The sequence below is a fragment of the Apteryx rowi genome, unplaced genomic scaffold (assembly GCF_003343035.1).
Source record: "Apteryx rowi isolate R43461 unplaced genomic scaffold, aptRow1 scaffold_793, whole genome shotgun sequence".
Taxonomy (NCBI): Eukaryota; Metazoa; Chordata; class Aves; order Apterygiformes; family Apterygidae; genus Apteryx; species Apteryx rowi.
The window spans coordinates 241,848-263,831 of NW_020451086.1; the positions used below are offsets into that span (position 1 = coordinate 241,848).

A 21,984-nucleotide genomic window follows, 5' to 3' on the forward strand; every position below is an offset into this window, starting at 1 on the left:
CCCGCGACCGGCCCCGCTGCCGCGCCGGGGGCGCTCGGGGCAACGTCCCGAGGACGCGGCGGCGGATCTGGAAACGGACTTTTGTTGCCTTATTCCCGGGGTTAATCCATGTAAGCATTGTCCTCGTCTGGCTGTGAAGATGGGTCCGAATCAGGGCACTGTCCTGCCTCTCCTCCTACCCTTACTGGCGCTTATTTCTTGCCTTCCCTTATGGACTATCCTACCCACGGTCAGCCCTTCGGTGTAAGATTTCCACATTAAGAACTTCTAATAGTAGGACACTAATATCTCATTAAGGTATACACGACGGTATATAAGATATAAATGTCATTCAAATGGAATTCTTAAAAATGCTCAAATGTGTCAATATAACTTTACAACCTTGACTTTTTTGTAATACCCAGTTCTAATATGAATAGCTATCTCAATACTTACATTGTTAGACCCTGATGAATTTCACAAAAGATGAGCAAATATCCTCAGATTATGTATTAATCAAGATTAATATAATTATTTGCAATGCTTATGAAACAGATACTGTGTAAGCATTATATGGCAGTATTACAGAGCTAACCATATTAATCTAAAATATGAATTCTATTTCTATCTTTATCTTTAAAGATTTCAGACCATAATTTGCATATACAAATGACTAGAACCTTTAACTTTTAACCCTACTACAATTTCAAGACTTCTAATGAAAGGAAAGTTATGGAAAATGAACGTGTACCATGCGTACAAACATGAGCACAGATGCATATGTACACATCCATTAGCAGATTTAGAGAGTGATTCTGCAGAGCTGGCAAGTATTAAGTCACCAAAGAGCTTCCTAGAAAATTGAACCTTATAAGCTGAGAAATGTTAATAACCTTAATAAATTATGATAATGTTTAACTGCCCTAAGTAGTACTGGGGACTCATTCTAAAAATCACACGAGTTTATAACTCCTCCTCAAAGGAACAAACAGTTTTAAAAATACTCTTGTAAAACACTTGGGAATTCTGAAATGAAAAGTGCAACATAACCACACAATTATGATAACTGGCGTTAGGCCTGACAGTCTAGCATATCTCGTTCATCTTATTTTGTATGTTGTCTTGAAAGAGCTTTCACAGACGTTTCAAAGACTTACTATTGGTACATAGTAATTGGGGACCGCCACGCAGTGAAAAACCAAAGCCACTGTGACACAAGCAGGGTAAATCCTCTAGCATAAAATGTTGACAGGAGTGCCAGCTAGAGGTAACTGGGAGAAAATAACAGGCAGATCAAAGATTTTCAAACACTATTTGCACATGATGCATAGTTTTAACCAGCAACATAAAAATTTGATTCTCAAGATAAAACTATCTGGAAAAATTATTTTTAGTTACATGTAATCCTCATGGGCTGTGACAGATTTAGAAAAGCAGCCATACCCATGTACACATGTAAAGATTAACTATTTTACAACATAGACACAGGCTATGTTGACAAGGGTAGCCTCTCTGTTCCTTCTCATAATTAATTTGTGGACCAAAATAACTGTGGATTAATATTCTAATAGTTTCTCTCTTCCTTCCCCATCTTTAATAAATCCAGGGTGCATATGACATCATCAACCTCTAATGTACTGACCTGGGAGAGACCCTGACCAGAAATAGAGACAGATCAGGACTCCCAGGCTGTCAAGACCTCCCTGGTTTTGGTCAAGCCCTGAGCCCCATTTCTTCTTTTTCCTCTTTTGCCTTGTAAATAACAGTCAGGATTAGCCATTCCAGGCTGACTTTTTACAATAGTGCTATAAGCCTATAGTCAAAAAGGTAGATAAAACGATATCACATATAGTCCAATACTGGCAGTGGTGATCTTGCACTGATAAATAAAACTTTATGCTGTGTGCTTTCTTTATCAGTCAGGTTGTAATTAAGAATCAGCGTCAGGAATAGAAGTTATATTTTCCATCTTTGCCATCTTTTCCCCCTCCTCCCCACCATGGTGTGTTTATTAATAGTCTTTAGATGGTTTAGAGGATGAGGAAAGGGATGTTTCTTCATTAAAAAATCATTAAAGTAAGAAGACTTGCATGTAATATATTGCTTATTTAGTACTTTCCCCTCTTTTCTGTAGATTGAATAAGAGGTTTAAGCTGTGTGTAATAGCAATTACTTTTTCTGATATTAAGTAAACTGAAGTTGCTGTATTCAACACCTGTTTAATACACAGCTGCATGATCACTTTAGAACATTTGACTCTCTTGAACTATTTATTCCATCAAAATTATTTATCATTATTATCATCACCATTACCACAGACAACTCTGTTTAATACCATTATTCTTTTTGGACTTGTGATATGATTCAACAACTTTTACCTTTTGGTTTCCTAAACACTTTCACTAATAAGATCTAGAATGGAAGCACAAGCAGGTAACATAGAAGTTGGCTTAAAAAATAAAAGTTCTTATGCTTTCCTGTGTCTTCTCAGAATTAGAATTAGAGAATCAGAAACCAAATTACTGTATTTAAATAACTATATATTAAATTTCTGCTTGAAAACTGCTGATCCGAATAGGAACACATTTAGAACACCTTTTTTTCCCAAAATAAGAAAATAATTTAATGCACTCTGAAGAGTCTGGTTTGCTTACTCTAACAGTTAGGGTTTGAATAATAAAGATTATATATGTCTTTCCCTTTTCTAGAATATGACATAGTATTGCATATTAACCATAAAATATTTTATTTTGGAATTCTGATCTACATTCAAAATGTAGGTAACATGAAACTCTACAAGGTTAGAGAATCTGAGATCATAATTATGAATACACATACTGAACAACTGCTTAATGCTAGAAGGATCCCTGTTCTAATTTGTTTTGTATACATACATCACCTGATTTTTCATTCTTTTAACTTGGCAGCCTATCAGAATTTATTTTTATATTAATATTTAGTTTAAAAATGATACTAATAATTCATTCTGTTTTGGGAAACACTTAACTATTCTAATTTTTTCCAATCCAAAATATGAATGATTCTCAAGCAAATCTCCCTGCAGGCTTGGCTGAATTACATTAGCTAAGAGAGTGAAATATTTTTCATAGTATTGAACAAAATGAGGCAATGCCAGCGCAATCTCTGGAGAATGATTTAACCCCTAGAAGTATCCCAATAAAAGCCCAATGCAAAGTGTATTGAAGCATCTCCAGAAATTATACCTACATGGAACTGGTTCCATGATTAAGTAATTCTGTACATCTCATACTTGTTTATGCACTATCACAGAGAGTACAGCCTCACCGGTGTTTGCCTGTGCATGCTCCTCAGTCTGTAAGTTGATATCGACTCCATGCAGAGAAAATAAATGCCTATAAAGGTGCCATGCSCAAAGATTGTTTGCTTGCCTTCCTTACCTTGTGCACATATTGAGGCACAGGAACAGTCTTTGCTTCAGCTGACACAGGCAAGCCTGAAAGGAGAGATTAATATGGCCCATATATTTGTCATGTCTCAGTTCCTCAGAATCATAATTGGCAAGATGAGTTTAAAACCAGTAACGCTGGGGCACTACACCAAAGGTGCTCTTTTTTAGGCCATATCATCATCACCTTCATTTCCCCACACAGATGGGACGTTTTCCACAAAGAAAAGTTGTTCAGGCATCTAAGCACCTTTGTTTTGCCATGCACAGAAAACTGAAGCAATCATCATCAGCAGAGAATGTTCTGCTGTGATTTAAGCAAGTCTGTAAGATACCAGCGTTATGAATAATATAGTTAGTATAGGAATTTGGAAGTATCAAAAGCTTAGTAGCACAGAAGCATCACAGGGAGAGTTCAAGACTTAGCAAACAAGCTTACTTGTATCATTTGAAAACCTCCTTTCCTGTAGCTGCAAGAAAATCTTTAGGTTTTGGCATCTGGAAATCCTGAGCAGACAGTGTAAATGAATATTTTATTTGTTGTGTTTAAATAAGGAATAATGTTTTAAAGTGACACAGTTTACCTTTTGTTCTAGCACATTTCACAGTCCCAGAGAGCTCCTAAAAGACTAATGCAACACTATATGTGAAATGCTACAAGAACAGATTTATTCCTAGTTTGTGAAGTGATTTCTTTCCCCCACTGTCCATTTTTAGTATTTACCATATAGTGTTTCAGTTTTCAGCCAAAGGATGACTTGCAGACTGTTTACTCGAAACGTAAGACAGCTGTGCTCTATGATGATTAACAAATACCATCAGAAACATTTAAAAATACTTCCTATCAGTCTATCTTTCGGACTCGAACTAAGAATGACAAAGGCAGCGCAGAACAAACTTTTGGGGGCTTGTAAACTCAAGCGTAATAATTGGGCCTCAAAACAAAACAGTAACAGAAAGAAGTTTCACATGTGCAAAACAATTTAGTTTTTCTTTGTATCTCTATGGAGCTCTTCACTGAATATACAAGACACCAGAGCTGGCAAACGCAGTTAATGCAGTCATAGTCACAAAAATGTTTCTTTGCTGAGAGAAAATATATTAACCAGGAAGCCCCTTTATTCTTGTTTTGCTTTGAGAAGCTCTTACCACCATGCACCCTTTGCCTTCCATGGGGTGAAAGACTAGATTCCTAGCAGGAAACTCGCCAAGGCTGTTTGTTTAGCAAAGCAGCAGAAAAAGCCAACACAGCTGTATGCAGTGAGATCACCACATTTATCTCACTGGGTTTGAATTCCCTCACTATAGTCACCTCCCTTCTGTGCAATATTCCTCCAAATAGAGTTCAACAATCAAGTCAGACTCAAAATTATTTGTAAGAGAAATGCTTTACCTATGCACTTACAGATGAATATTTAGACATGAACCTTTGGATTACACTATAAAATATATATATATATTTTTGCATGTGTGGCTATTCTTCTTACTGAACTGTCCAGTCTAATCATCAGATTGATGGGAACCAGAGATTAAACTAAATACAGCCTGAACAAAACTAATTCAACTCCTCTCCATCAACAGCATTTAAGGAGAGTAAACCACAGCATCAGTAACAAAGGTAATTAAACACTGGAAAACTCATTGAGAGTAGATTTTCAGGCCTTTAGTTTTTTAATTCAAAGCCGGATGATTCTCCAAGAGAGATTCTTTTTATTAAGCCAGTGTTTGTAAGCTGTAAACGGCAGCATGCCACATATTTCTTTGGTAGCTGTAACATCAGCTATAATGATCTCTCCTAGTCTTTATGTTTATGATGAAGTGTATTTGATTTTTGGATCACGTATCTGTTTTTGATACTAGCAATGCAAGCAAGGTTTTTCTTTAAAATTGTTGTTGATAGATTTTGGGAAACATAAAAACATCGTATCTGAAAGCACTTAATATGCCATTAAGTCACAGAATTCATTGCTAGTACATAGCAAAATTCAGAGCCTAGCAAGCATCAAAGTAAGATTGGACAGAAGCAAACACTTTCGTTAAATGCATATTTTAAGTTATTTGGACAGCTTATAAATACTTCACCAGATGGTCTCATTAGCAAAAAAGATAATTTTTTTTTTTTAAACCAACTGATGTAAAACATGTTCACTTGTTTTAGTGAAAAAGCATTTGTACTCTCAGAAAATGGGGATCTAACTTTGCAACAGTAGCCATTGTCCAGGAAGCTATGGCTCAACTAGTTCACATTTGTCTGTACATAATATTCCAAAAAGATACAGCAAGACAGACTAGCATGGACAGCATGACCTATAGGAAGCAGTCTATTTTAAGGTTTTCTTTTTTGCTAGTGAGTTTATGTATGGACCAACTTCTTGAATCTCTGACTTTTAGTCCATTTGATTTTTACAAAATCAGCAGAAGCATTACTAAAAAGCCATGTCTTGCATAGTAAATACAATGCAAATACATACTCCCCAGCATATTTAGCAACACAGTGCTTTCCATGTTGATGTTCATGTAATGATGTTTATGTTAAAATGCAGACAATTACAAGGACAAGTTCTATTTGATAGCAAGAAAAGGACAGTGAGCATTAGGGAAAATATTTATTAGAAAAGAGGGAACAAAGTGAGAGAAACTCAGATGGTATACAAGCTAACTTAAGAGTTCAAAGATCAAGGCTTAGAAATATTTCATTTAGATTAACTTTGTTTAGAGGAACATCGATTTGAAAGCTATTCAATTTTAAATGTGAGTGAACATTTTTGTAAAGATTTTGTTCTAAAGTGCTGGTTTTGAGTTTAATTTTTTTTAAATAGGAACATGAAAAGATTTTATGTGGAAAAAAATACACAAACAACTAGAGGACACAGTATATTTACAGATTATTCATAGTTTCCTCTCTCTCTCTCCTCTACCCCTCATACTACTGGGTGCAATTTTAACGCTAAAAAGAAGAAAAGAGCTGAAAAAAATACTTGAACAATATCAGACAGAACAGGCACTTGACCCATGAGGAGAATTAGCTACTGAAATTGTTGCAGTTTGACCTTCATATTGTTAGGGAAAGGTATCTGAATATTTGAATTTCTAGCCAAGTTGCTAGCAATGAGTAAAGCTATACTCTCTGCCACAGAATCAGAGAAGAGGGCAATGATGACAGAACAAACTGCAGTAAGATTTTTCTGTAAAAATCCAAGAAGAAAGAAAAAATTACAGTATCATATAAGATGAGAGAGAAGAGCAGGAAGAGTCAAGTGTTGGCTAAGGAACACTTCCCTGGATGAGAAGTAAACAGGAGTAAAATCTTTTCTGGGGATTGGAGAACAGTTTCATGCTTAATAAATTTAAGCAAAAAATTTTGACTGGATTATAAATCTGTCCAGACCCTGCACACTAAATCTGAACAATGTTTTTGAAGAACTTCCGTATGCTTTTTTTTTTCCAGGGCAAACATATTCTAAGTTTTGTGCTCTTTCATTAAAAGAGACCAGATAGACTCAGAATATCTTTGAAGTTATTTCCCCCCACCCAAAGCACAATGTGAAAACTCATTCTTAAGATTTTATCCTCTAGGACAGTGATCCAGTAGAGCTAGATGTAAAGGACAAACATTTAGATGCAAATAATCCAGAAATACAATGTATACAGTCTCGGCAACCTGTCACAGATCATCACTGTACCACTTGGTACTAGCAGGTTAGTGGATATACATATGCATATGTATATATAAAAGAAAAGCTTTAGTAGTCCAGGGAAGGTAATTCTTTAGCCCATCTTTCCAGAAGCTAAAATGGCCAAGACAAATAGGCAGAGTTTGTGGGAGAATATAAAGGTAAGATATCCTGATTTTTCTAAGGACTTTAATTGGAATTTTTACTTATTAAAACTCAATAGCCAACTATTTGTAATTCTCTCATATTTGTAAGGCATGTTTCTGAAGCTCCTGCAGTCAAATAGTTAAGCCAGTTCCTATATTATATATATATAATGCATACATACACACACACACCTCCCATGATGTGACAATGACTGAAAGAATGTAGAAGTCAGTTATTTTCTAAACTTTCAGAATTACAATATTTTGACATGACCAAGTCATCATTTAATATCTGATGGCCCCTTGTGGCTGAAAAACTCCAAGATACAAATTTTTTGCACCTAAAGCAATTAGAAGCAATAAAAAAAGAAAAAATTTAAAATGAGTATCGTACAGAAATGGATCTCATTTATAAGAAAGCATAGATTGAAACTGAAACATCTAATTTATACAGTACTTTTCTTTTTTTGCCTATGACTGGAATGTAGGAAAGAAATGAGAAAGAAAAGTGCAGAAAAGAACTAGAAGGAAGTAAATAAGGAAGATTCCACCCAAGAGAATTGGAAAAATATAACTTAAGCATTTTGCAACACAGTTTTTTTTTTTTCCAAGTTATCTCCCCAAACCTGGAATTGCAACCAGTGTCATGTGGAAAGCCCAAAAGTTGGGTTCTAAAGAAATGAAAGTGTGAGCAACCCATCTCCGAAAGGGTCTTTACCTTGAGTAGAGACTGCCTGAAATACTTTTGCACCCAGAAAAGCTTATCAGAAAAACTGACAGTGGCCCTTGATACCTTTCAATGCAAAAACAGTCCTTCTGAGATTTACTACAGAAATCTGTTACAGTGCCATGGAAGTCAAATCACATTTATCTCACCACATTGTACAGACACAATGGTGCTCCATCTCTATTTATTTTTCTTTTCTGTAGATGAAAGTTAGGACTAGGTATTGAAGTCTTTGTTAATGGGAAGATTGCAACTCCCTCACACCTTCGCTTTTGGAAGAAGTCATTTAGAGTCTTCTGACTCTAGTAGCTGGCAGACTAGAGTGTCTTTTTTTTTAAATAATTCTTTATGCAACTAGGCAATACCGTCATGATCCAAAAATGTCTTTAAGCTCATGATCATTTAGAGTTGAGGAACATTCTGACATTTATCAAGTAACACTAATAAAACAGAGGAGATGCAGATTTACAAATGATATTTTGTATTTTTTTAATTTTAAATTAAGTGTTCTAGTGTCAGACTGAAAAGAATACAGCAACTGAAAAACAAACAAGAACCAAGTTAAGAGAGCCAGGAGATTGCAGATGCACTTGTTCTCAGTGAACAAGATGCAGTAGCTATTTTTACAGTCATTCATATACCTGGTACCTTTTTCCCATCACAGATTACAACTCCATTTGCTACAAGCTTATCAACCTGGAAGCTTAAAACCGCATTTCAGAAAGTTGGCAAATCCATTCCCCAGCTCCCTTCAAATCTGTTTCACAGCAAGGAAGGTTAAATAAGCTAGCTATCCCTCTGACGCCAGCTCACTTGAGCACACAGGCGATCACATCGCAAGCCCCAGCCTTGCTGGGAAGGGGAGGAACGACCTAAGCTTGAGCTACCTCAGGCAGAAGCTGGTGTTAGTATCAGCAGTCCCGTTTCCTAACTAGGTGTATAAGTGCTACTGTCAGCAGCTTTAACTGTTCAGAACTAGCTTTTCTCCAACACCTCAAATACATCAGACAACTGTGTAACTGGTTGAAGCCTCAGAGTTTTTCCCATTGATGGCTTGTACAGTCATTGTCTCATTGCTCACTTACTCTATTCTCCTTCCCCCTAAATGTTTCCTTCCCCATGAATAAGCACACCGGAAAGCAAACCAATATAACACATTTATGAGGGAAGACTTATACCACAACAGGTGGAGCCTGAAGGTATGAGCAGGTATAAAGAGGGCTGAAAGGCAGGAAACACATTTTGTCATTTTGCTCAGCTTGGAGTACCCCGTCCCCCAGTATCTACTTCTACTCATTGGATTATCTGTGCCTTAGTCTTAAAGATGCAATAGTAAGCCTAAAGCTACTGCCCACTTCTCAAATCACACAGCAGTTCCATGTCTGCCATAAACAGTACAGATGTATATACTGAAAAAAACTATAGTAAGTCTCTAGCAGTGCAGAAAATATAATCCAGAAATGTGCTTCTGCTGCACCCCTCTTAAATTAAAGATTGATTTTTGAGAGGAACAGGACTGAAAGAAATGTGAGTATCCTCATATAAAGAGATGCATTTGGTAGTGGTATATATCAGTATACAGGATTAACAATTGACATCCTTGTATCATAGCCACTGTGAACACTGAGGGTAACCACACACGTGGTATCTTTATTTCACAAGATTAAAGATACAGTACAAAATGAATCTGTACATCTTTCTATTAACAGAATTTGTTTACACAATTATATTACATTTGACCAGCCTTTATACTGATTTTTTTTAAATACAAAATATACAAAACTCCTACAATACCCTTTTAAGAACTGCAGCTGATAAAAACAAAGGGTTCCCCCCAATAATACCTATTTGCCATATGCATTTGCAGTAGTTCTCAAATCAAACTAAATCTTCTTAGTTCAATATTCTCTGAAACAAAAATAGAATTTCAGTTTGTTGCCTATCTAAAAAGGAAGCAACTTGCAAAGATGAGTGTAATCCCCTGTAATAATCCTTTTATAGGCTGAACCTAGCATATAATAGGTGGAAACTAGATAATGCATAGTCTTGAAAGTCCTTTCACAGCCATGTTTTAATATTCTTCCCCAAAGAGAAGAAAAAAAAAATCTGTAAAGCATGTTATTCTTGCAAATTAGTCAAAGAACAGCTGATGCCTTACAGAAGACAACTAAAAAGCAAGTAAAATTGTCTCAAGAATCTCATTGGGTTATTTATAATCAAAGGCTCTACCTTCCATTACATTGTCCTATGATGGACAATATAAAGCAAGGAAAAGTATTAACAGACTAAGCTCTGGGTCAAATTGCACCAGAGGGAAGAACTAGAATCCTGTTTTCACAACAGTTCAATGTTATTTTTCAAACTGCAAGAACAACTGATGTGTTTATTAATTTGAGATGCTGAACAATGTTTTCCCCTCAAATTTTCATCTTTCCACCATTTTTCTACATGCAGAACTCCTACTGACAACAGTTACTGCTCTCGTTCCATTTGCCATGCAGGGAGAGAAGAGGATGTGTTTAGGAAGGTCAAACAGGCAGGCTCTGGCCTATATTACTACCAACAAAGAATACAATTCTTCCATTCAAATCACACTGCACATTCCTAGGAAGGCATCCCTTAAGTAGTTTCCCCTTGAAACTACTCCTGCATATAAAGTGTAAGACAATGTGTACACTACTAGAAGGGAAGAGTACTTCACTCCAGTAAACTGAACCACCCAGCTCCCATAGGGAAAAAAAGCTGTTTGATAAACTGAGTGCACAACACAAGAAACATTGCTAGTAAGTTACATATGCTTCCCTCAAAATGCAAGTTTCAAATAGACTAGCAAGGGATTGTCAGAAAAACTTAAGTGATGTTCTAGACAGATTTAGAAAATGTATTCACTTCTTTAATCCCTGAGTGAACTTGCTATTACTCATGGTAAGTACCTTTCTACTACTACCACACTTCATTCAAATGAATGTCATCTGAAAAAGTTAAGTGGTAGCAATTTGGTGGGAAGGGAAAGAGCAGGACTTCCTTATTGCTTCTTCAAAAAGCAGTTCTTTAAAATGAAACAACTTGCTGATCTTCAATTTTTTTTGCTGATTTCTTGAATGTAAAATGCAACAGTTCAGTGAAAAGTCAGCTATAAGACTCTCACATAGCAGCAATGATGAGAGATTCTCATGCAAGTAGGATAGAGTTTTTAGAATTTAGTTATAGTAGATTAAACACAAGAAAAACAACTTTAAGATTAAGAAAGTTGTAACAAAATTGTTAAACATCCTAAGAGACCAATACCAATGAACCAATGGTAGCTAACTGGAAAACAGCCTCCATACAATTAATTTATTCATGCTGAGCTAAAAAGAACTATTAGTGACAGAGGTAAAAATACTTCAGAGGAAGTGTTCAGAAGTCACAGATATCTTAGAAATGCAGCTGGAGAGTGCTGTACATTTTAGACACTATATTTAAGCTCAATACTGTTCCATTTCCTAATGATGATTGGGACTGAAACACGACATTCCTCTATCACATGCTGCATCCCTCTAAACTAAAATGAAAGATTTGTCTGTACATAACCAGCATAAGCACTTTGAAGTACTGAGAAGCTCTACCTACATTTTAATACTAGTCACTGATGACATTTCGGTTTCCAAAAGAGTGGATTTCTTATCCTTGTTCCCAAACTACAGCTATATTGTGCAATGGTCTCCTTATAAATGCATTAAGTATAAAACCATACAGACATCTCAGTTCTACAGCATATTGATATGTTGCTGCCAATCCACTGGAAAAAAAGCTTGTGCATGAAAGGAAGCCTGTAACTCTTTAAACGCAACAGATTTTGTCAGAAAGCAGGTAAGACATCCCCATATTTCATTCTGCTTTAAGACAGCATATTCAGAGGGTTTAATGCTAATACAGAAACAAATATTTAACTGTTATTGAACAGAAACATCTGTATTTCTTGCCCCACAAAGCTATTCTCCCCCACCCCCCCAAACTGTAGTTCAATGAAAAATAGTTACTAAGTCAAGACTCTTATTGCAGTCTAAAAAACATCAATCCACAGGTGATTTCTTTACTCCCATTAGAAGGCCTCTGCACTGACCTGGTGATATATCAAGAGGCCACAGACAATTAGTCTCCTGTCTCTTTGGATTTTCTGGTTACAAGGGATCCTCAGATGGCATAGCCATTCAGGAATGTCATTCTGGCCCTCCAGTATATGTCAAGGACAAGAGAGGTAGGCCACAGCCAGAGCACTGCTGTGATTTTTTTTTTTTTTTTTAAACCAGTCAGCCACACTTTACCATTACTGGCATAAGTCCATGCCCCTTTGTAGAGAGTTTGCTACTTGGGCAGAAAACAGGTGCATGAATAAGATACCACATCCATTTCAGCCACACGAACATCTTGCAGTGCAGGTCACTTACAGGACTTAAATTATACTCAAGACTTCTACCTCTAGAAACAAAAAAGTAAGCTGACTCACTGAGAAGACTTCTGCCTGTGTCCTTTCTTCAATGTTCACGCTAATACTGGCAATTTCTGCAATCTAGACTCAGCCTCTCTATAAATGCAAGGTTCAGCTATTTAGGAACACTACCAACTTGTCCTAATTTCAAGGAGGATTGCAAGTTACACACAAGCTCCAGAAGTTTTAGAAAGGCTGGGCACTGTGTGTATAGTTTTCAACTGACTAGCCTTAGGGACCCAATCTGTCCCAACCCTTGGGCTACATACTGACTGCTGACAACTGTCTACACTAAAATTAATGTAGGAAAATATTTGCAACAAAAGCACAAAGGCAGAGCGACTTGTTTGCTGGCGTAGTTTTACAGATTTTATAAATAAACCATGTTAAACCATCCAAGACAGCATAAAAGACCAAAGTGTAAGAAATACTAAGAAATAAAATAAGAACTGTAGGAATACTTGGGATACTTCGGATGTAGATCTGAACATAAGTACATATTGCCCTAATCTTTGACTTAGAATATTTTCAGCTTCTGGGACTTAAATTGGCCATAAGATTTTTATTTTTTTTAAATAGGTCAGCTGCTATCAGGCAGGCAAAACCTTCTAACACTAGTCTTCTGCTCTCTCTAGGAGATGAAAAGGACTTTGAATAAAGAAGAACTAGATACAGCAGGCAACATTTTTGTAGTAGCACACTTGTGCTTCCATGAAAAAAGCCATAGTGTTATTCCATTGGCACTGAAATAACATTCAAATCAGTTTCAAAAGAAGTTTCTTATCCCTGAAAAAAAGGCATCATTCTAAGCAGCTTTCAGACTTTTTTTTTTTTTTTTTTTTTACACTTCTTTGTGCTTCTTTTTGGGGGAGGGACCGTTAATCGAAAGTCCTAAATCACAATGAAAATCATTCCTGTTGGAAAAATCCAGTTCTTTCATTGAGGTTCATGTTGCTATTGTGGTGGTTGATGCTCTGGTGGTGGTTCCTGTTGAGGCACAGCTGGCCGCAGTCCTACTGGTCTGGGAATTGCCTGGTGTTGCCTTTGTCTGTAAGCTATAACTGTCCCCAGAAGCAAGGCGATGATGGTCATAAGGTAAAGATCCCACTCAGGCCCCAGCAGCTGGTCCATGTCAATATGTGAGAATACTTCCCTGATCTAAGAAACAAGAAGTCCACATGATCATGTTAAAGAGCAAGAATGAGAAGTTACTTTGATTTTAAACTTGACTTAATTTTTCATGTACAAGTACCAATTTTAAGACTTGAGTAGCTCTTTTCCACTCTGAAAAGTAGTAGTCTCCTCAGTGACATCCTTAATTTCCAGGAATTAAAAATCCATATGAGCCACACTCTGGAAGATGAGCTATTTTAAAGACAGAGCTCCTTGCTACATAGCTTTGTGACTTTCAGATATGTAGCATTAAAGAACACAGATAATTTAAATCTGAATGGGATATGTAACAATACTAGTTGTCTTGAAGAAAGAGGAGCAAATACCAAATACACAGAAACAGCAAACTAATCAGTCCAGCCAAAGTGGAAGCCATCAACAGATGCCAGTGAACAACAGAACATTAAACCCCAGGATGTCTGTGTAGACAAATACTGAGAATCATGTAGATAAGGCACAGGCAAATTATCAGCCAAAGTGACTTACTGTTAATTTTGACTGAACTGCTTTTACATTGTACTCTAATTTGCTTAGACATTAGTCAATGCACAGTTGATGCACACTGACCTTCCTATGCAGAGACATTGTCAATTTGTCTGCATTTGCACACTTGAAACTTGGAATATCAATGTTCTGCATAATAGGTTCTGTTAGCATACATGGATATTTGCTCGATTGGTTTAGAATATTTTGATTGTCCACTCCAGAAAAACCCTAGTCCTAGACTACTGAGTGTGGTCAATCTTAGCTGGATTGCTAAAGTCTAGTTTGCTGTAAGTAGGAATAACTTCCCTACCATTTGAATTCATCAAGTAATCCAAAAGACAGTAAGATATCAGAATATTGATCATTTCAGACACTACATGGAGAGAAGTCACCTAAAAATTTAGCCAAGTATTTCAGTGCCATCATTCAGCACAAACTGAACAGTAGCTAGTCTAATACATGTAATCTCTTTACAGAAATCACACTGGACTCAAGGGGGATTGTTACAGACAGCATAAAATTAGGGCTACAAAAAAGCATTTCTTTTTTCTTAAACAATGATCATGTCATTTGAATCATCTGTTTAACAGATGATAACAGGTGCTCATGGATAAGAACAGTCAAACAGGTTAGGGAAATTCTCTAAGGGAAAAATAGCGCAAGAGTGTTGGCTGGGCACATTGCAGTTTCATACAATAGCAAAAATAAGTAAGAAGGATTGTGCTTTCAGTAATTTTCTTGAGACAGTGCAAAAGCCATCTATCCCAAGTTTTCAGAAGGCTCAAAGAAGATTTCTATTTTTAAATGAATTGAGTTGTGAACACATTCTTTGTTGTTTTTCTTTTTAATTCTGCATTACTTACATTGATTTCTCGTACATACTGCAAGGAGTAAATCACTCCAAGCTTGCAAAGTGCTAGGAAGACAGGAACCTGAGCATCTGGGCTTGCTTCAGCGGCCATATCATAGAATCGTTTTGCAAGGTGAATATCCTATGGTTAAGAAGATATAAAACTCAAATTTGAAAGAAACAGAAAAGGTCACCATAAAACCGAGAGCTTTTTCTATTTTATACTGTCACTTAGAAATAGGACTTGTTGGTTGAATTAACAAAAAATATTTAATAAGACTTCCCCCTTTTTCTCTCTGAGGGATGCTGATCTTTGAAAAGTAAAGGAAACCTTTTATCTGAAGATGAAGCTATCCTAGCTGATACTGAAATTGAAGACCATAAAGAGACTAGTATTAATATAGTCAAGCCATGCACTGCAAACTATAAAGTACAAATTTAGATAGTAATCACACTACATCTCCAATGCCACACTAAACAAAAGCCTGAGAAAACAGAAGACATGCAGGAGGACATACTAGCTTCTCCTCCCAGTTATACTATAGTATGCCTGTTGCATAGAGCCTGCAATTTCTAACCATTTCTGCACATACTCCCAAATTAGGTATAATCCTTACCCAAATTGACATAACTTGCATTAGTGAGGGCAGCTTGGCAAAAGCATGAGTACAAATAGTTAGCAACTTTAGGATGAGCTTGTATTAGTGTTCTCTGCTGTAGAATTAGGATAAGAAGGTGACTGTAGTGAGAAGAACAGATGATACATGTAGTTAAAAAGTTTAGCTTTCCTTTTTTTGGCTCTGCTTCATGCACACGCTGCAAAGTTAGGACATTTAGATACAAGTTGCCTATGTTCTCATTTGGACTGATGTGGAGAATAGCATAAGACTTACCTCTAAGTGCTCACAGTCAGATACTTAAAATAAGAGAAAACTCCAGAACTTCATGAAACATGCTAATTTTAGAATTTTATCCTAATTGTGGAATACCTTCATCATTTTGTTTGCTGATATAGCAAAGCTTAGTGTCATAGCAAGTGAAGATAACAATATGAAAAGATACACATTCATGTATATCAGCTAGCTCCCATACTTCAGCATTTTAGTTCAATAGAACAACTGTGAATACTCCTTGAGCCTGGGAAGTTGCCTTTTGAAGGAACTGTTTTAAATAGCTGCTTATCTCCCTTGTACTGTGTTAACACAGAAGCAGATTCTAATCATAGCTCATTTTCATTTCTAATTAGCATGCATTGTTCTGCTTACATATTCTTCATTCTCACTTGATAGACGAGCGAGAACTGAAACTCATGAACTTTAATACACATGAAGAACTGAAGTACCATGCCAAGTCTTAGATGTCTATGAAAAAGTTAAATTATTTTGAACAGGCTGTTCATATATGGAAACAACATTCATTCTGTGATAACACAGACTCAGGAGTTGGACTACATATTAAGTCCATGAAAAGCAAGTGTATAACAGTTTACATGTGTGAAATTTCTGAAGGGGCTTAATATTTGGCATGGAACTAAAAAAACTCCTATGTATATTAAATTAGACATGGAATCCTATATGTAACAAGAAAAAACATTTACTCAATAAGTAAATACTGAATAAGGCAAAGCCTGTATGGGGACAACAGTAAGGAATATTGTAGTTGTCCAGGATTATTCAGGATAAACAGTGACCTGAATTGAAGTTGTGCAGGCCACCTTATTGATCATTTTCTCTAATTTGGGATTGCTTGCAATTTTATGATGTAGACATAGGTAGGGAGAGAACAGAAGAGCATACAACCCTTTCTTCAATACTGTAAATCCCCAATTTGCTGGATACCATAGTACTATACTTTATGTCCCTTCCACAGATCTCTGGTGGAAGAACAGACTTCAGTGGTAGCCATCATCTGCTACATGAAGAAGCATTACTTCAACTGTCAGTTATTTTCAGAGATACTCAAAATTCAGTAGTTTCCATTCTAGGAAAGGAAAGGCAAATATTCTTTTGCTTCACTCAAAATTCAATCTTTGTCTTTTCCAGAGTATCCAACTTCATTGCCTCATTTTAGTCTTATCTAGTCAGTAAGAATCTCCGTTCTCTCTCATCTTACAGTCCTAGTCTTTCTGGACTCAGCAAGCAAAGAAATTACATATCCAGAATTTGTAGACTGGTTTCATACACTGAATTTCCTTGCCTAGACTTTTGAGTGCCTGCCTCCTGCATCCCTATTAAATGTCTCCATTTCCCATGCAGTCCAGCTCTTCCTTCTGTAATGGATCTATATAAAAGCATTATTCAGCTAGATAAAGCAAGGCTGCTTTTGCTTATCTGAGAGAACATGAGAGCCCTCCTGCACTCATTTCAGATGTCTAGGTGCAGCCATCTCCACTTCAGGTTGGAGAATGCTCAGTGCAAATGACAGCATCATGACTCACTCTTCTCAAGTTCTTGGCAGTTAACCTGAGCATGATGTAACAACATTTTCCAAGTATTTATTAGTGACTCTAATTTGGCTCGTTTCCAAGGCAGAAGCAAAAGGAACACTCTTGTAGTCTGTGCTCAAAAGCATGAACTTAGATTTTTAAAAAAGAACTCCTAACTTTAGCACTGTTACCTTCAGCTGCAGCCTCATTTTCAGAAAAACTGGCTAAACTGTTTTTAGTTAAAAGTCTGAAGTAGGTATAGACCCAACTGCAAGCTTCCTAGCTTTGAGGACTCAGTTTTACAAAGAAAACAGTTCTAAATAAAATTTGAAGATAGGCTGAGAAATAATGCTGCTTGCACACTGTACTGCCACCTCTGCAGCTAGGTCATTAAGCAGTTTTCAAATGTTGATTGCTTGCTGCTGCCACAGTAACAATATAGGCCTAAGACCTGCCCTATACTGTTCTGACTTTTTGCCAAGAAAAAATGGTCTTTTAATAGACCAAAAGAATAGAGATGCGTACCTACACAAAGCCAAGTGTTGAGGCTCATTGAAAAGAAGGAAAATGAAACTGTTCCTTACAGTGCCAGGTAACCCAAAAGATATTACTAAACTCATTCATTAATTGTATGGATTAATCATTAAGGTGATGTAGGCTGCTCAAAATTAGCATGCAAATACAAATGACATTATTTTGATACATACAAGAGGATGATACACAGGGTTTACAGGATTCTACAAATCTTATTGTTCATTGCTGTCCAAGAATTAAGTTTCCTAAGGCAACCAGATATACTGCCTTATTTTAGGGAATGTAGTTTGTAAAGCAAATCGCAGACTAACCTAATTTGAAAAAACATAGCTAACAATCACATTGTCATTAGTGCATCTGGTTTGTCACTTAAAGATGCACAGAGCTAAGGTGTTTTCAAAACATCACAATGTAGAAAACATTAACTTAAGTTTCAGAGAATAAGAACAACCTTGTGCTAAAATACTTTGACTCTGGAATTGATCTGCATTCATTCTGTTATACTTCAGAGCCTTGAAAGTATCACTCAAGGATATTTTAAGCCTGAGTTTTTTTGCCAGTCTTCACAATTCTGGACAATTAATTTTTTTCCCTGTCTATGCTTCATTTCTTCATATACAGAAGTGTGAAGTAGATATACTTATCCATCTGCTCCTGGAGAACACAGAGATGCTAATTTCTGTTAAGTATTTATATAGTACCCAAAACTCAATACTGGTTAGGGCCTTTGTCTAGCATTAATAAATATCCTTTTATTTCAGTAAACCACACCATCAGTCTACAGCTTACTCACCTGCTTGATGCCCAGTCCCTTCTCATGCATGTAACCCAGATTAAACATTGCCTGGGCACTGTGCTGCTGCTCTGATGCCAGTCGATAGTGAATAAATGCAGTTTCATAATCAACATCAGTGCCAAAACCATAAAAATGGTAGTCTCCAAGTTTAATTCTTGCAACAGTATACCCTATAAATCAAGAAAGAGTACAAAAACCAGAAAAACAAAAAACAAACACCCCCCCCTCAAAACCCAGAGATGCAAAGTCTAATTTCACAGGAAAATGCTTTAAGAAGGACTTCTGAAAAAAGTATTCCTTTCCAGTTTGCACAGACCAGTTCCTTGGTATTCCTTTCCAGTTTGCACATACCAGTTCCTTTTTCCTCCCCCATGTAAACAGCTTTTCCAGAAATAATTGGGTTTAGATAACCAAAACCCAATTGTTTTCTATTTTTCCAGAAAAGTGATAAAGAGAAGGGTCACATAATCCCAGCAATCTTCGCAGCGTTCCTACTTTTGAATACTTAACCATCCTTTACTTTCTTGTAGAAGACAACACTGTAGTTCTACAGACTTTTGGACAAACCCTTAGGCTCCATTTGCATGATATACTTGCTCAATAAACAGCTAATAGATAGACATTGATGTAGATGCATGCACCTGTGTGAAAGTGACTTCACATAGATGTTTAACAATGAAGTTTAGCTTTGCTTATTTTATGATAGGGTCATATACACCAATGCATAAACTCTAGTTCATTGCACATCAAGGCTGCATTCTTGATCCCTGAGCCTTGCTTGCTTTGAGTAGGAAACTATTTCTTAATTGATCACAAGAACCAAAATCCTAAAGGGTATATACAGCCACTTTTCAGAGTGGATCTATTCTTAGAAAAGTCAGTTTCAATATACATTCATCATAATATTGTTCAATACTATTCTATAACTCCCTATGGAATAGCAAGAGAAACAATGTATATACACCAGATCTACACATTTGTGCTTCCTTTTATTCTTCAATGCCTCAGAATTGCAAGTATACTGCAATTATAACTGCATTAACTGCATTATAACTACCAGTGGAATGAAGAATGGCAGCTAACCTATCAAGAATATAACTAATGCTGAAAAGAAACAGATAAGCTTCCTCCCCTTCCCTGTTTCATAAAAAAACATGAAATCAAACATTAGTGGCTCTGCTAAACAGTTTAATTGGAATTGTGGAGTATAATATAGACTTTAGTTTATGAAAACTTGAAGACTGCAGAGTATGTATAATTCTGGGAATTACTATCCACAACAAAGGGGACTGAACAAGACATGGACAGGTAGATGCGGTAGTCACTTAAATATTTTGTCTAGTTTGCAGTGTGAAAACTTGCTCACATGCTGCTTAAGGATTAAGAGTAGACTCTGCTTAGCCAAACTACATGTCAGCTGGATACAAGAAAATATACTGTTCTGGGAGACTAGATCTTATTCCAAGACAAGAAAAAAATCTACAAGATTAGTAACAATAAATAGATGGCATCTATTACTGGGTACACTCCAGCCTAGCTAGCAAGCATCAGACAGGAGACCTACCTTGAGAAGCTGCTCTATTCCAGTGAAGCAAGGCTCGAGGATAGGTTTCGTTTTCTCCTACTATGCTAGCTTCTTCTAGAGAAGAAAATAATTCAGTTAAGAATGAACACAGTATGTACACAGAAGTCACCAGAAGGCCACATCAAAAAAATCTGTTTATATTCACAATCTGCTAAAATGAATTAAAACTTAATCTGTGCTACAGCAGAAACAAGATTCAGCCTGTCTGAAACTAACAAAACCTTCATTTACATCTTTTCTGTCTCTCTGGCCCACATCAGGCTATGAACAGCAAATTACATCATTGCACTCCTTCCCCTGAAATATTTCTAGATTGAGTAATTTAGAGCAGCCTTTACACTGGCTGTTACCTTACTAGGATTTACACTGATGGCCAGTTCAGTGCCTTGATCAGGAAGGTGCAAGTGATTTATATACACATTTTCGCCTTCCAATTTCTACGGTAAGCACTATAGCTCCTTCTGTAGATTCAGTATGTTATATTCAGCAAGGACTTTAACCTTCCGATAAAGGCCTTTAAGATTCACCTGCATAACCTGAACAAGCACCAAGAAGCACTGTTTTGTAGATGTTTACTTTGTTACAGAGCTCCAGAAAGTATTTACACTTAAGTTCCTTTAGAGTCTCCATACACAGTCCACTAGCCTATAAGTGCAGACATCAAAAATCATTAACACTTAAAATCAAAAAGAACCCATCCCTCAACTAATTTTCTTCAGAAAACTGCACTAGCAAGCAATGTCTTTGTGTCCATCCCATGCTTGTGAGTGCCCAGACCTCTCCGCCCTTTAAAAGCTTGAGTTACTTCATATAAAAATGCTAACATGCTACTTGTCTTACTGCGTAGAAAAATATGTCTAAACTGTTCCTTCTAGTAGATCAGAAATTAAGTATGATGTAACAGAACTTGAACCTCTTGATTATTTTGAATAAAAAGAATTTTTTATTAACAGAGGGTTGAGTAGTATATAGCCCCTATGTTTACAGGGGTTAGATTTTTCAGTATTTTAATTGTGAAAAAATTAATGGATCATAAAGCTAAGTACTAAAAATGCCTTCTTAAGATAGTCTCGCTTCTTTAAGAACTGATGTAATCTTACAAGTATCTTACCCTTTCCTACTCCAGGAGATTCTGAAGCATTCTTGAGGAATGCCAGAAGATGCAATTCTCAAGAGTACAAAAGGTCAGGCTCTGACAAAGGTGCACCCAGATACAAGTGCTAAGGTACACACTCTGGTCTGGCCATCTAGAAAGCCAGACTAGTCAAATAAAATGATGGCTTAAAATTCTTAACCAGACAGACTGCATGTTTTATACAGCAGTGTTACAGCTACTTCAGAATGGAACTTGTTTTACTTGTTTGTGTTGTAAGTTGAAGGTTGCTGAAACAGAGAGATCAGACAGCTGAAAAGATTTATAACTTTTCATTTTTAGTGTAAATATGGCTTTGGCTATACTATCTACAGTTAACATACACTTTCTATACAACATATAGTTTTAAAATAGTTTTAAACTGATCTAAAATTATTTTTAAAAATATAGTATAAAAAGTTTTAAACTAATCTCCAGTGGAGATATAGACATATCAGAGTAATGATAACTGAAACTTGAAGCCAGAGAAGATGCTAAATTTCTCTGCAGGAATGCCCTCACAGCAAAGAGTGATGTCCCTGCTGTAGCTTGTCTAAATAAGAGTCACTAAAGCACCTT

The 21,984-nt window shown here is 36.4% G+C and overlaps 1 protein-coding gene across 5 annotated transcripts in view; it reads right to left on the reverse strand.

Annotated features, from left to right (window-relative positions):
- Nucleotides 1-9,572: 9,572 nt before the first annotated feature.
- The window catches only part of SEL1L (SEL1L, ERAD E3 ligase adaptor subunit), a 37,347-nt gene continuing 24,935 nt past the window's right edge, over nucleotides 9,573-21,984 (reverse strand). For all 5 annotated transcript variants that reach the window (XM_026088882.1, XM_026088880.1, XM_026088879.1 and 2 more), the window contains 4 exons: nucleotides 20,253-20,327; nucleotides 18,686-18,858; nucleotides 14,947-15,075; nucleotides 9,573-13,582 (listed from right to left, as the gene is read on the reverse strand). In XM_026088882.1, the coding sequence (XP_025944667.1) occupies nucleotides 13,379-13,582; nucleotides 14,947-15,075; nucleotides 18,686-18,858; nucleotides 20,253-20,327 (581 nt within the window). In that variant the 3' untranslated portion in view covers nucleotides 9,573-13,378. The remainder of the gene's footprint in view (nucleotides 13,583-14,946; nucleotides 15,076-18,685; nucleotides 18,859-20,252; nucleotides 20,328-21,984) is intronic.